This window comes from Anolis sagrei, chromosome 2 (assembly GCF_037176765.1).
Source record: "Anolis sagrei isolate rAnoSag1 chromosome 2, rAnoSag1.mat, whole genome shotgun sequence".
NCBI lineage: Eukaryota > Metazoa > Chordata > Lepidosauria > Squamata > Dactyloidae > Anolis > Anolis sagrei.
In genome coordinates this window covers 278,054,006-278,069,848 of record NC_090022.1, presented here as the reverse complement: position 1 = coordinate 278,069,848, position 15,843 = coordinate 278,054,006, and the positions used below count along the sequence as shown (strand labels likewise).

The 15,843-nt window shown below is 38.5% G+C and overlaps 2 protein-coding genes across 6 annotated transcripts in view; one reads left to right on the top strand and one right to left on the bottom strand.

The window, feature by feature from the left end:
* The window catches only part of OSMR (oncostatin M receptor), a 40,059-nt gene extending 31,917 nt beyond the window's left edge, over positions 1-8,142 (top strand). Inside the window, 5 exon segments of the mRNA XM_060761413.2 lie at positions 211-384; positions 2,002-2,166; positions 3,295-3,379; positions 5,576-5,633; positions 6,167-8,142. Coding sequence (XP_060617396.2) covers positions 211-384; positions 2,002-2,166; positions 3,295-3,379; positions 5,576-5,633; positions 6,167-6,628 — 944 coding nt within the window. The 3' untranslated portion in view covers positions 6,629-8,142.
* A 274-nt stretch (positions 8,143-8,416) lies between these two features.
* RICTOR (RPTOR independent companion of MTOR complex 2) overlaps positions 8,417-15,843 on the bottom strand; it is a 71,033-nt gene continuing 63,606 nt past the window's right edge. For all 5 annotated transcript variants that reach the window (XM_067464627.1, XM_067464630.1, XM_067464628.1 and 2 more), the window contains one exon: positions 8,417-15,806. In XM_067464627.1, coding sequence (XP_067320728.1) covers positions 15,738-15,806 — 69 coding nt within the window. In that variant the 3' untranslated portion in view covers positions 8,417-15,737. The remainder of the gene's footprint in view (positions 15,807-15,843) is intronic.

The window sequence follows — 15,843 nt, the reverse complement described above, 5'->3', positions numbered from 1 at the left end:
GAAATTATTTTGTTCCAGAGTTCTCCAGATAAGTCAATGAGCCTTCTCACTCAGGTCCAATTCCAATTTTCCTGGACTGGAAATGGTCATGTTCATTTCTCAAAATGCTGTTTTTCAAGAACAATAAATGGAAATCTGACTGTAGTGTCAAGGCTGAACATTAGCTGTTCAGGAAGCATGTAACAATTTTATCAACATCCTTCTTTCCAGAGCCAGCTCATGACCCTCTCTTTAGTATATCTGCAATTACTTCAGATACGCTAACAATACATTGGGGATCTTATCCTGAAAATTCCCTGCCTGGTTTTATCAGAGGTTACAATGTGTATGTGAAAATGGAACATGGGAACTGCAGCACATTAAAGGAATTTGAACAACTTCCAGGTAAGACATCCACGATATCCAGAATAATGTACCGTGTAGACCCGAATATAAGCTGAGGCACCTAATTTCACCACAAAAAACTGGGAAAATGTATTGACTCGAGTATAAGCCAAGGGTGGAAAATGCAGCAGCTACTGGTAAATTTCAAAATATAAATAGATACCAATAACATTACATTAATTGAAGCACCAGTCGGTTACATGCTTCTGAATATTTACATGAAACTGTAATTTAAGATAAGACTGTCCAACTCTGATTATTCTAACCTTCTTCAATGTAAATATGCTTACATATCCTTCCAATAATAATGGAGTAAAATAATAAATGTAATAATAACAATAGAGTAAAATAGTAAATATAATAATAATAGAGTAAAGTAATAAATGTAATAAAAATAAGAGTGAAATAATGTAAATGTAATAAAAATAATAGAGTAAAATAATGTAAATGTAATAATAATAAAGAGAGTAAAATAATACATGCAATAAAACAGCAGCAGCAGCAACAACAACAAAGTAAATAACCTTGACTCATTTATAAGCTGGGGGGGGGGGGGTTCAGCCTAAAAAAGGGGCCTAAAACCCCAGTTTATACTCAAGTTTATACAGTGTATATCTTTAAGTGGCACATAAAATCCAGATGTTCTAAAAACAGGAGATGCTGTGGTCATAAGTGAGAAAGAGCTCTCATGCTTTCAGCATCTTTGGATAGGGCAGAGGCCTTTCTCCTATTGCATTTTTCAAAATGCCCACATTCCATTAAATCCCATTCAGTATTCTTCAACTATATCCCAGTCTACCTTTTATTTATTTATTTATTTATTTATTAATGCACTTGTATACCGCTAATATCTCAGCCTAAATCGGCGACTCATTGCGGTTTACAACATTTTAAAAAAAAAAATTCAGTTAAAAGCATAAAACACATATACAGTACAAATTATTGGGCCACCAATAACAATCCTATGCATCTCATAACTGGAATCGTAATCCAAAATTCATCGTCCGTGTATAACCAATCCTTAGTCATCACAATTCGTTACAACGGATTAACCGAATGCTTGTTTAAACATCCATGTCTTCAATCTTTTCCGAAACACCATCAGCGAAGGGGCTGATCGTACCTCTATGGGGAGGGTGTTCCAAAGCCGGGGGGCCACCACAGAAAAGGCCCTATCTCTCGTCCCCGCCAGCCGAGCTTGAGAAGCAGGCGGGATCGAGAGCAGGGTCTCCCCGGAAGATCTCAAACTCCTGTACCTTTTGTACCTTTTGCCTGTCCCTGGATTAGTCTAGCATTTCACATCCTTGGTTGAGAGCAGTTTTTACATATATGGTTTATACTGGAATGCTATGGAAGACAGGTATGCCATGTAGTTAAAAAGTTAATGCTCAAGAATTAATTATATTGTTATAAACCTGGAGACTAAATCTGGCCCCTTGAATTATTCCAATGATAATTTTCACCTTTTCCACTCCACTTGCAATACTACCATTCGGTGGCTGATAAAAATGAAGATACACAACCTTGAGCTGTTTGGAGTCAACATGGCATGCAAATAATAATAAATAAGGTATTACAGCCCTTGTTTGCTACCATATCATCTGTTTTTGAATACAGGTAATCCCATGGTATGCAGACATACAATTAAAGATCGGAATCAAAAGAATTACACTGTGAGAAACCTGGAGCCCAACACAGCTTACCTGATTGCAGTTCAAGCTTACAGTGTCAATCCTGGAAACAAAAGCCTGGAATTTCAATGAGTAACTACACAGTCTGAGAGTAAGTAAGCCACGAAACTGACATGTGTCTTAACTGAGATTTTTTGCAAGGATGTTGTTTGTTTTTACTTTATAAACAAGCCTTACCTTGTGAATTCTGGCAGTTTGAACATGCTGGCATGATTTTGGACATGCAGTTTGCCTTGGGTTTAAGAACTTTTACTTTATACTGAACCAGAATGGGTTAGGAGTTGATGAGAAATATATCTGTCTCTGCTGCAGATTATGCCAGATATATAACCACTTAATACAGTTTGAATACAGTAGTTTTTAAGTGAGACAAGCTGTGAATGTGTGCAGTGAAGCTTACTAAAGGATTTAGAAGAAGAGGAGGAAAGTCTGGGTAATATTTCAAAGTAGAGCCCCCAATGCACATCAGCACACCCAAGCAATCACCAAATCACATTGTGAAACCAATTAAGAGATGGGTGCTCTAGTGATCCTCTCATATGCACTGCAGTGAGGAGAAGTGAAAAATATTCCTCCACAGCCATGATACTGATGAAACTGGAAATGGAATGATGCCAATCTCTGCAGTGCATATGGACACCATCCAAGCTTCAATCCAGTTCTAGGGCTTCTCATCTACACAGCTCCATCATGAAATCACTTCCTCCTCTTCTGGTTTCACACCATCCTAAATGGTCAGTGTAGATGTGCCCTCTGTCAGCATATGGACCCTGTTTTACTTCAAATGCAGTACCAGCATTTATGTACTAATTGGTATGTTAGTGCTAGTATATTTATCTCGTAACTCCTCATCTAGAAAAGAGCCCAAAATAATCTCTTTCCTGATCTTTTTAGAATCATTTTAATATTTTATTTTCTGGCAAACATGTGCATTTTACAGAATAAAGTATTGCTACTTTATGAATAGGCATTCTTAGAAGTACAGAACAACAATTCACAAGTCTTATAGATTGTTTCTCTCTTGTCAGTTCCAGAGGCAGAATTCCTATTCTCTTTAAATATTATCTAGCTGTCTTTTAAGTACAGAAAACACACCTAAAACAATGGGGAAAAGCAGCCTTGTTTTTAATAATCTAAGTTAGGAGAGAATGTATCATTCATAACATTTTTAACAATCACAATAGGAGATTTGAATAATAGATATTGTTTCCCTTTGTAGGAAGTTGGGGCTTCCTTCGTTTTGTGCTACTTATAGCTGTACCCTTACTGCTTATAGCCTGTACGTGCTTCTGGAAGAGTGACTGGTAAGTTTGAGTAGTAAGCTTGCTTGGAGGTTCAATAAAAATAGACTTGGGGGTGCTATTTCTTCCCCATGTCTGGAGCAGTTTGAAAAAGTGCAAGTTTCTGCTGGTGTGAGAGAATTGGCTGTCTGCAAGGATGTTGCCCAGGGGATGCCCAGATGTTTTACCATCCTTTGGGAAGCTTCTCTCATGTCCCCACATGAGAAACTTGAGCTGACAGGCAGGAGCTCACCCCTCTCCCCAAATTTGAATAGCTGATCTTTCCATCAGCAGTCCAGTCCTGTTGGCACATGGGTTTAACCCATTGGGCCACCGGGGGTTCTGAGGGTACCATAATAAGCCTGTTTTATACATAATAAATGTCTTCACAACACAGCCAGATGCTTTTTCCACTCTCCAATAAAATAGCCAGGGGGAGGCTATTATAATGCACATATTCAAGAGTAAGGTTGACTTGTATATGTCAGCAACAAAATCTGGCCAGTGTGTTATTTGTGCTTTTCATTAAGTTGGGTACACAACGGGTACACTAAGTTGGGTACACATTGTGACTGGGTACCCAATGTAGAGACCCAGTCTGAAACATGTGACAAATAAGAACTTATATATGAGTATATACTCTTATATAAGTTTAGGGCAAGTTTTAGAGACAAAAGTGTGGATTTTGGTATGACTTATGGATAAGTTGAGGGTAATTCTGAAGAGAGGGGAAAGCATCAATTCCACCCTTGGCTGCAGACATGTCCCTTCCTAGACATTAAAAAAGACAGAAGCAGCACCACGGGAGAGAGAGGAGAGGAAGTCAGTGCTTCTTCTATGTTCTCCCAGAATGGACTAAGATTTTGGCGATTGCCACTCTACTCAAAGAAGGGAATGGTTCATTTTTTATTAGAGTAAAAACACAATATTTAGATTGACTCAAGACTAGGTCAAACCAGGTTTTTGAGGTTGAACTTTTGACTATTTATTTATCGTATCAGGAGCGAACCAAGGATACAGTTGTAATGTATTTTAAAAAAACAAACACAAAGTTTAGAAACTTGGCATTATATTAAATGTCCTTTGACCAGTAGCTGGTCACTTGGAGTGCCTCTGGTGTTGCTATAAGGTCCTCCATTGTGTATGTGGCAGGGCTCAGACTGCATTGTAATAGGTGGTCTGTGGTGTGTTCTTCTCCACACTCGCATGTCATGGACTCCACTTTGTAGCCCTATTTCTTAAGGTTGGCTCTGCATCTTGTGGTGCCAGAACGCAGTCTGTTCAGCGTCTTCCAAGTCTCCCAGTCTTCTGTGTGCCCATGAGGGAGTCTCTCATTTGGTATCAGATATGGATTGAGGTTCTGGGTTTTAGCCTGTCACTTTTGGATTCTTGCTTGCTGAGGTGTTCCTCCGCAAGTATCTCTGTAGATCTTAGAAAACTATTTCTTGATTTAAGGCATTGGAGTGCTGGCATGCTGGCTGGCTAAACAGGGGGTGGGCCGGAGATGTTATTGCCGTGGATCTTTCATTATTGGCTGCTACTTCCTGGTGGATGTTAGGTGGTACGATACCATCTAAACAGTGTAATTTCTCCAGTGGTGTAGGGAGCAGACATCCTGTGATAATACGTCATGTCTCATTAAGAACCACATCCACTGTTTTAACATGGTGAGATGTGTTCCACACTGGGCATGCGCACTCAGCAGCAGAGTAGCAAAGTGCAAGGGCAGATGTCTTCAAATTCTAGGCACACATATGTACATAGGGCAGTTCTTATTAGTACTGGATATTCTTCAGTGTTTGCGTTCCAAACCAAGAAAGCTACAGTTAAACTAAGATCTCCAACTGACTTCAGTTTCCTGTTTCATCTGAACTCAGAAGCTTTGGTTACCAGCTTCCAAACAAACCAGCATATTACACCATGTTTCAAAATTGGCTTTATATTGCACTTTGTTCCACAGCTAGTAAACTAAGTTTCCCAATTTAGAAAAAAAAGGTGAGTTCAGGTTAATTCTTAGAGCTTGGAAAAGTTTATTTCTTAATGGTAAACTTCCAGAATTCCTTCAGCCCTGGCTGTATGGATACTATAAATGTCCAAATGCCCTTGATTTTTTAATGAGTGTAAATTAGTCCTAGGAAAATTGTTTTGACCTTTCATCCCCTTCACTTCTTTATCAGTGAGATACTTTTTCATTACTGTTTCTTACTCTTGTTTTTCTAGTGTATGGAATCGCTTGATCCCTGAAATACCACGTCCTTATGTGTCTCCTTTTGAAAACGTAAGATAGTTCTTTGTGTCTTCTGCAACAATTTTAGCTGAATTAATATTGGTGGCAGTTTTCATAGCTCAAATAAATAGGAAAATCTATTTGTTACTTGTATTGTTGAAGGCTTTCGTGGCCGGAATCACTGGGTTGTTGTAGATTTTTCAGTCTATATAGCCATGTTCTAGAAGTATTATCTCCTGACATTTCCCCTTCATCTATGGCAGGCATCCTCAGAGGTTGTGACCTCACAACCTCTAAGGGTGCCTGCCATAGATGCAGGCAATTACATAGATCAGGAGAGAATGCTTCTAGAACATGGCCATATAGCCCAAAAAACCTACAACAATCTACTATTTGTGATTTCCACTGTGCTTTTCAAAATATGGGTTATCTTATGTTGGTAACAAAAAATATGGGTTTATCTTATGTTGGTAACAAAAAGCACAGAAGTAGCGCTTTAATAAATATTTCTTGAATATCAAAGCTCTTAATATTCATTTTGCAAAGTCAGTTTTTAATCCTGTTGCTTTCTGTATGTTCTACAGAAAAGTCCTATACTAACAGACAACAGTGAGGTCACTCCCAACAAACTACTTGTGACGAAGAAGCCTGGATCTGATAATGAACCTGATTTGGGAAAGACATTGGGACACAAGTTCTACCTGAATCCAAACTATTGCCCGAATCAACAAGAGCAAGATGTAACAAGCAAGAAACCCAACTCTTCTTTCACATCCTACCAGCCACTTCAAGACTTTTTTCCAAGCAAACTTGCCTGCTCTCCACTGGAAGAAGTTCAAAACAATTTCAGCTATATTTCTCAAAACAACATAACTTCCTTTGTGGTTCAGCAAAGTAACACAGCTTGTTTTGCTGAAAATTTGCAACAATCAAATTACAAAAACCAGTTTCCCATGGAATCTTCACCGAAGTCATTTGTATGTGATGAAAATATGCATTTTACAGCTGCATGATCCCAATCTTTCTGCAGTAATGGTTCTCGATAAATAGCAAAAGTTCAATGTGGCCAGGTAATCAGATTTTGAGTAGGGAGTGCTAAAAAAGAAATCATGATATATTGATTGGCAACTCTTTTTGGTAGTTAACAATTATTCTTCTGATATTCAAAGTGGAGATAACCCTGCATCATGATAGAATCTGCAAAAACACGAGGCCAAAAATAGAGGTTCTTCTTTCTTTTATAGCAGTGATCCACACGTGTTACCTTCTTAAGATTAAAACAAATCACCGAGAAGTAGCCATCTTAATCTATTGCAGCAAAAAGAACAAGGATTTCTGCAATATCTGAAACACTAACAAAAGTATTACGGCACAAAGTTTTGTGTCCCACAATGCATTAGATCACAAAAAGATTAAGAGAGATTCAAGGAATCCTTTAAACACTACTGTAAAAAGGAAAATAGTTTTCAGATTAGCATTGTGAAAACCCATTGTTGTCTGACATGGTTAAAGGCAGTGATAATATTGAGAGAGGAAAAGTTGTTAAAGGAAAGGGACATGATATGAGATTTGGCTGGCATGCATATTTACGATAAGACAAAGCTAAAATAAATGCAGCTTTTTACAAACCATTACATCAGGAGCAAGAATGGTGGTTTTGGATCTTTAATTTCTTAACTGCTTTTGAGGCAAGGAAGGAAGCTCCATTCACAGGCTGGATTGTGAAAAGGAGGCAATTGAAGCCAACAGATCAGTGAAGCTAAGGGAAGCTCCATCACTGGCTCCTAAGGAGGGAGGAAAGGGAGCATGTGGGTGCTCTTTCCCTTTGTCTGGGCCAGTGGAACAGGAGCTCTCGGAGCACATTCTCTCAGACTGGCCTTGAAACCCAAGTACTAACAGGAGCCTGGACTACTATTAGTACTCAGGCTTCAAGAGCCAGTCCAGAAATCTACTATCAAGAGCCGGTCTACTATTACTTAATGCCACAACACAGAATGTGGCATTGACTAATAGTATCAATTTAAGGATTCCCCACCTAACGAAAGAAATGCAAGTTTAAAAATCACATTAATTTTTAAATTAAGTTTAATTATGGTGTTTTGGTTTTATATCACAAAATAAAAAGCATATGCAAATATTAGTTCGGATGGAACAAATTAAGAATTTTGGCCTAAAAGCAAGGTGCTGGCTGCTGAACCAAATGCATTGCTTCCTGTCAGATCCCTAAAATCTCGAAAAAAAGCAAGAGTCATAGCCATCTTGAAACCAGGCAAAGATCGTAATGATACAAAAAGCTATAGACCAATCTCCTTGTTGTGCCATCTTTATAAAGTTTTGGAAAGACTTATTTTGCATAGAATTATGGAAAACATAGACCCGTATGATCCCATAGCTTCTAAGGATGCCTGCTACAGATGCGAGTGAAACGTCAGGAGAGAATGCTTCTGGAACATGGCCATACAGCCTGGAAAACTCACAGCAACCCTTTTAAAAACTTTGTGTTTTTAAATACATTATAAATATACCCTCAATTCGCTTCTGACACGATAAAAAGTATGATGATTAATAAATTTTAGTTATTGAAAAAACGATTTTATTTCTTTGTGTGTGGGTGGCGTAGAGAGGGGTTGATTCATCAGAATGGTCCACGATGTATCCCATTTTTGCCTCAGTGTCTGCAGTCTCTTAAAGGTTGGGAACCACCAGTCTAGTTCAAGGGTTAGTATTAGGTTACACTGCCACCTAATGATCACATAGAAAACAAAGTTTGGGAAGGCTTGGAAGGTTGAAAAGTGTATAAATGCTTTGAAAGAAGATTTTTTGACACAACAAGATAACTGTTTGAAGTTCATTTTATTAACAATGCATCCCTTTAATAAGATAATGCTCCAGGAGGCTTTTACTGTTCATAGACACAAACAATACACACTATACAAAAGGAAACAACAAAAAGAAAAAAAAACCCAAAACAAATTAAAAAACCAAACTAAAAATCAAGATGAGCAGAACCATTTGGGGACAAAGCCTCTTTAAAATTATACACAGCTCAATGAAATATTCATACAGAAAATATATAAATACTTTTTTTCTTTCTATGTTACAGGTATACAATATAAATCAGATTTCAATGTCCATTCAGTGACCTACAAACAATAGAACTTCCAAATATGTAGCAGCTCGTCAACTAATATATATATATACATATATAAAAAGAAATAATGACCACATGGAGCAGGGAAAACAAGTCTTGAACATTTTCATAATCTCTTCCCCTCCCCAGAATGACTAATTTACATCATCTCTAGTTTAACACACATTGCTTGGGTTATTGGTAGCCACTATTTGAAGTAGATTCCTTTCCCATCTCATAATTATGCTTGCAAAATTCTACCCCAACCAAAGTTCTTTGTATTTTGTGCTAAATCTAACCTATGCAGTGGGAAAATGGCAAGTTACACCTTTTTTGGCATAAATTACATTATTATTTCTTTCAAATTAAATAATGTCTATTTTACAAGGAAGTCAAGCAAAAAAGTGCAATTTTTGCATTCTGCGGCATTGCTATCCACCTAATTTTACAAAAATAGTCAAAAGAAAAAAAATAACACATTCTTTTATGGATCTTTTTTAACAAAGGTTAACAAAAATATGTAGTAAAATGGAAGTTTAAGAAGATAAATTTAAATTTAAATTCAGAACTGGGCTATTTCTATTTCTAGAAAAGCAAAGTGTGTAAAAAGGATTCTACCATGTTCCCATCATCACTAGCAGACCTCTAACCATAAAGTAATATTAAGGTACAGTAATTGAAAAAGGCAGAAAGACATACAATTGTTGTTTTGTTTTCTGAACGAGAGGACAAATAAGGGATAAGAGAGCAGGGAGAAACAACCTAGTGCTCACTGTAAGTTTTTGATTTCTGACTTACAGAACATCTGGGGCTGACTGTAGAGCAAAACATCTGGAGAGAACAAGGTGGATCCCAGTTCAGGACTTTTCCATCTCTGGTCCTCCAGATGTTGTTGGTTTTCACTCCTAAAAGTCCTAAATATTAGGTGGACCAAAGTCGGAGAACAATTATAGTAGATACGTCACTGCAAGTAATCTTTTTCAATCACAATATAAAAATGTTTAAGGCAAGACTCAAAAAAGTCAAGTTTTGCCAAATGGAAAGTGCCTTGCTTTGGTAGGCTCAAGCCCTCTGCAACTTATATACAATTCACCAGGATGACTTCAACACTGAAACAGCAAGTACTACAGAGTGAAATACTTCCAAGGATATTCTCATTTCAACCTTATGCGGTAAAAGCAGTAATCTCCAAATTGGCACCTGACAGATAAGTTAGATGACAACCATCATGTTCAAGCATGATGTCTAGGGTGATGGGAATGGTAGTACAAAACACCTATATGGCAGCAGTCTGGGGATAACTGCTTCATGACCGATGTTTTTTTCATATTTGAGAAAATAATTTGAATGCATTGAATCTTGAATTTATGGGACCGTAACAGTCAAGATCCCGTATCAGCCTGCTCCCCTTTCTGCAGTCAACCTCTTCCATAACAGAGGGTGTCCCAACATCTGATCAATGGCCAGGATAATGTCCAAATGCAGTTCTGCAGCAGATGGAAGATAAGACCTCATTCTCCCAGATCTTTAACTGGAGACCTGGAAGGATGGAAGTGTCTCTTTTATCATTGCAGCCAGATGTTACTTTCATGCCACTGCTCTCTTCCAGTCGCTAAGTGGCTGTGAAGGTGTGCTCTTATATGGAAAATATTGGCTTTATTGGGAAAGGGGTCCTTACTACATCACTTAATAATGGCCTGAAAGCCTGTATCGAAGAACAAATGGGAGGGTAGGCTTATTCCAGACAAGCTATATATACAGAGAGATAAAGGCATTCAATCATTTACTCCAATGTCCTTGTGCATGTGAATTCCGCTTCTGCCTCTTCCACTCCCAACTTTAAAAAGAAATAATGTATTTAGCATCAGGCCTTCTCAGTAGTAGTGGAAGAGATGAAAATTAAACATTGGGAGACACTGGAAAATCAGTGTATGGCAGACTAGGCATAATACTCACTTTCATTCATAATGTGCCTGATCAAAGTGAGAATTAAGTCCATTCAGACCACCAGAAACCCTTGAATTCACTTGCCAGTTTTCTACATACTAAAAATTAAGCAGATAGTATTAATTATGAGTATTTCCTTCTGTCTTTTTTAGGGCCATGTTATCTTTTGTTACAGATTATGACCTAGGCAGTGGTTCTCAACCTGTGGGTCCCCTGGTCTTTTGGCCTACAGCTTCCAGAAATTTCTGCCAGTTTGCCAGCTGTTAGGATTTCTGGGAGTTGAAAGCCAAAACATCTGGGGATCCACAGGTTGAGAACCACTGAGATAGAGGGTTGTGAACAGAATACATTCAAAGAATTGGTCTTTCCTGTCTCCCCCTTATTTTTGCACCTTCAAAAAGCCTGTACCTGAAGTGGGAGGACAGTTAGGAATGGTGTGGAGGGCTCAGGAAGGAGGAAGAAGTTAGTGGAAACAAACAGAAGGGTAAACCTAGAATCTGAGTCTATGGTCCTGAGAACTATAAAAACCATGGTTTATTTCCCCTCTAACAGCAAATAAAACCAAGTTATTGCTCTGCTGCTAGTATATACAAGGTGATGGAGATGGTGAATGTGAATTGTGGCTATGCCATAACATCTAGTTTATCACTAAAATTATTTTTTTACAGAAAACAGAACTCCTTTATTTTGGAATGCAATTGAGTAACTATCAAAAGGGAAACAATTTTAACTGTTTTTTCACATACAACCTTTTGGGACACCACTTAGACATTCAAAGATGTGGAGCAGCCCTCATTTAAGGCCCTAGATTCAAATAACCTCCATCCATAGTGTGAGTGTGCAAATGTGTATGTCTCATTCCACTATCCTCCACACAAACAAAGCATCTGTCCCAACATATCCTCAGGATTTAGTAGCATGTTGTAAGGAAGCCTGAAAAAACTTTGGTTCTTTGGGTGTTCTGGATTTCAACTCCCAAAAGCTCCAGCTAGAATCACCAAAGGTCGGGGATTATGAAACTTATGGCCCATAGCATCTGGGAGACCAAGGTTCCTTACCCTTCTTGAAGGGTTATTTTTGAAGTATCGAAGTCCTTTTTAAAAACCCAATGCATTTCTTAATGGGAGAGAGATGACACTACACAGGAATTTGTTCAGCATCTCCGATTTTCAATACAGATTGAATTCTCGACCCATCTGAGTGAAAGGAAAAAGTGACCCGGTCTGCATGCCCTTGTAATTCATTTGTGTGATGCAAGTGCAGATCTCTTCTAAGAAGTATCCTAGTTATTTCTAAGGAACCTTTTCCAGAGCTTCTGGCTCAGTGCTCAAGGAGAAACTTCAGTGCAGAAGCTTGTCATTCTTAGCCAAATGCAGCCCACCAGCCAAGTCCAAAAGCCAACCAAGTGCTCAATACACCTTCCTTTTGCTCTTTGTCCTGGCAGCACAAAAATGTAGGAAATCGTCACAAACCAGGCAGGGAAATTCTCAAGCCATAACAAAAGGCTGTTTAACTGCATTTGAGTTAATGATTTAAAATCCATGCAAGTCTGATCTATGGTAGAACTTTTCCAATGAGAAAAATCAATTCAAAATACACACCTTACTACTGTAAAACCTATCCATGTCATGTTCCAGGGTGCGTTCATTCACGTCCTATCAAGGAGATGGAAGTGAAAAACACTTTTGATATTACAGTAGAAGTGAGAAACTGCAACACTAGATGTTGTTGGGCTGCAATTCCAAACTCCTTTGCTTTTTTGAACTTTCTAATTTGCAGTTCAACAACATCTGTATGGCCCTAAGTCACCCTTTCCTGATGGTCATAGCTAGAAATCCATTGGGTATATCTTTTACTTTGCAGAATTCTTTGTGATATCACTCCTCAAATGGCTGGGGTCAGTCCATTTTGGATAGAAGTCAGAGTTCTTGATGTTTGAAAAAAGCAAAAACTTTAAATATATGGCATATGCACTGCTATCTGAATACATATACACTGATATGCAAGTTTCCTTTCTAGTGATCTGTAATAATTCCTAGCACCCTTTCTCTAAGAGTTGTAATCAGGAAGCTTAACTATTTGGAGACTTTTTTCTTGTTATGGATTTACATCTTTTTAAGAATGCACCTTGATTTAGTTCTTACTTCAAAGAAAGAAAATACAAAACAAAATGAAATATGAAGCCAATCAATTAATTCTACCTAGATGCCAATGTTATTCTAATTTAACTGAGGTAGTATTTGCAACTACTGTATTTCAGTTTTTAATGGGAATATGGCATTAGTCCTTTGGAGGGTGTACCACTATTTGGTCTATTGTGGCTGATATTTTGGTTTTGCAAAGGAACTGTACTAAAGGCTGAAAAATCTGTCTCCAAATACTGACAGATTATTATTATGCAACTCTACATGTTTAATGGGTTGGTATAAAAACAAATGAAGCTCCTTTCTCTCCCCTGCCCTCACCCCCAATCTCCAAGATTCACTTCAAAGAATATACAGACTACTGATTAGTGCTAGAAGCATCTTTTTTTCCATGGTCCTCCATAAATTACATGATAGTTAAGGGAATATCATTTGATGAAAGCAGTTCTGCCATTTGATACTACAGGAAGGGGTTCTTACTTGCAAACTGGAATCTCAATGGATTACCTTTAGTGCCAGCACAAAGACAAGCCTTTGCTCCTCAGCTGGGGGTGGGGGGGGGGGGGAGACAGACAGACAGACAGACAGACAGAGAGAGAGAGAGAGAGAGAGAGAGAGAGAGATAGATAGATAGATATGGTGGGGAGAAGACTGCCTCTAGGGCAGTGATTCTCAACCTGTGGGTCCCCAGATGTTTTAGCCTTCAAATCCCAGAAACTCTTACAGCTGGTAAACGGGTTGGGATTTCTGGGAGTTGCAGGCTGAAACACCCGAGGACCCACAGGCTGAGAACCACTGCTTTAGGGAATGTCATCTGGTGTTAATCCAAAATTTAATAAGTCAGGAAAGAAGTCATGAAAGTGTCTTTCCCCTCTATCTTGCTATTAAGGAAATGTTTCCCTGATTGTACAGTATCCATCACCTGGGGAAGCAGGAGAAATAATCACCTCCAAAGTACAGAAGAAGGTACCCCAGACCTCATTTCTAGAGTTTGGGATGGAAAACTGCCTGCATGGGTAGTTTCTTGAAAATACTAAAGTGGTTTATTTTCTTGTTGAAAGTACTCACAATAATTCCATTTGTATCTTCTCCAGACAGAGAGAAAGCAGTGGGTAAGCCCCCCAACACACTATGATGCAGTAAGAGGAGAGAAAACATGCAGCTACACAGCTTGGACAAGCTAGGAAGAACTTTATGGCGTAGTCATTTATCCTTCAATGTAGCAGGTGAAAGAGAGGAGTGATTAGGAGGGGGTGGGGGGGGGGTGGGGGAATGCCAGACACAACTGTTTGCCACTTCTTGGAGAAGGGAGAAGATAGGTGAAAAGCAGTAGACTACTTCTACTTTTCTCTCCCTGAGCTGTGCAGCAAAATAATTTTGCTTTTTTGTTTGGTATGGCAGTAAATGTAATAAGAGTGCTACATTTCAAAAGAAAAGAATGCAATTATATAGAACAGTACATGCCGCTAAGAACAAATTTATGCCACAAGAACATCTCATTAGCGCATTAATTAAGTTCAGATGAGGAATAAGCAAAACTGAGCAGTTTCCTCCTTGGCAAGCAAATCCTTATGCTGATTTTTGTTTTAAGGTTGAAGTGGGGGGGGGGGGTATGCGTGTGTGAAAGAGGATGAACAATCTCAAAACAGTCCAGCTGAATGATTTGAATATACAAAAAATTAGAAACAAATATAGTCCATCAAAGCCTAATTAAAGGAACTGGGCATATGTATGTACAGGTTTGTATATATCAGTTATCTGATATTGCCGAGGCTCAGTACAAGATGCTTTTGTTTCAAGTCCGTACTTATAAAAAATTATGTATTTCACTTTAAGGGGATGGGGAACTAATCTACACATTGTCACAATTATACAATCTGTGCAAATTATCCAAAAGTACTCTGGATTAAAGCAAAGTAGTGGCCGCTTCAACACTGTATGTATAAGGCTTTTCACTACAATTATTGGTATTATCCTGGAGTCCAGTAATAAGGAGAAAATTTAAAGCCATGGAATGTGGAATTTGTTTTCATCTTTCTTGATCAAAAGCAGCAACAGGCATATATTTCCTAGGTTTACTTGATAAAGTATGCACCCCTTAATCTGAAGCCATGCTTGTTAAAGGTTTACATTTAGACAACCAATTTATATACTGTATGAGCACTAACATAGAAACTCCACCAAAATGGCATGCATTACATTTACAGGGAAAATCTGATTCCAGGAGATGAATAAGTGATTTGTTCTCTTAAAATCAATGTAGTGAAATTCCTTAATTAGTTCAGTAAACACGTAATTACAATTAACTGCAACAGAGCTGGACAGGCTGCTAACAGCTAGAAGTTTTGCTATAAGTAATCATAACATAACTTTAAGACTATCCTCAGTTACTGAGGAGTCTCTCTCTGAGATCAGAAATCCCCCAAGTAGTGTTTCACAAAAATTAAGAAAAATACCATGGAAGGCCCATCATTAATGCCCTTATGCCCACGGTTAGAACATGCTCCACTGACAACAATGGTATACAACCTAAGACACCCTGACTCTGAGATCCAGGGTGAACAAGCAAGATATCACTTTTTTTGTCCAGAAGTCAACCATGTAAAACGTGCCCTTCCACACTGTCCTCTGCCATACATTGCATTTTAAAGTATGTGAAATGAAAACCTGTGCAAGTGTTTCATGCTTGGTTCTTCTTGCATATCTTCATAATTGTTACTTTATCATTTAGACGATTCCCCATGGGGCTGGCTCAGACAGCTAGGGAAACCATGTTCCACGGAGAGCAGGTTCTGTAGCTCAGACTCCAACTACATGTACCCAGGACTCCAGCAGCCATTTAGAAGGTGATGCTTCTCTCTGTTGCCCAATCCATCAATAGTTATCCAAGGCTACCAGCAACTTCATGTTTATCACACCGTGGAAAACAAGAGGTCAGGATTCTGTCGACAGGCTAACTGTCTGTTGATTTGCAGCCAAAACAGCTTCTGCTTCTTCATGCATCTAGAAGGAGAGAGCATTAGAAGCACTTCATAATAGG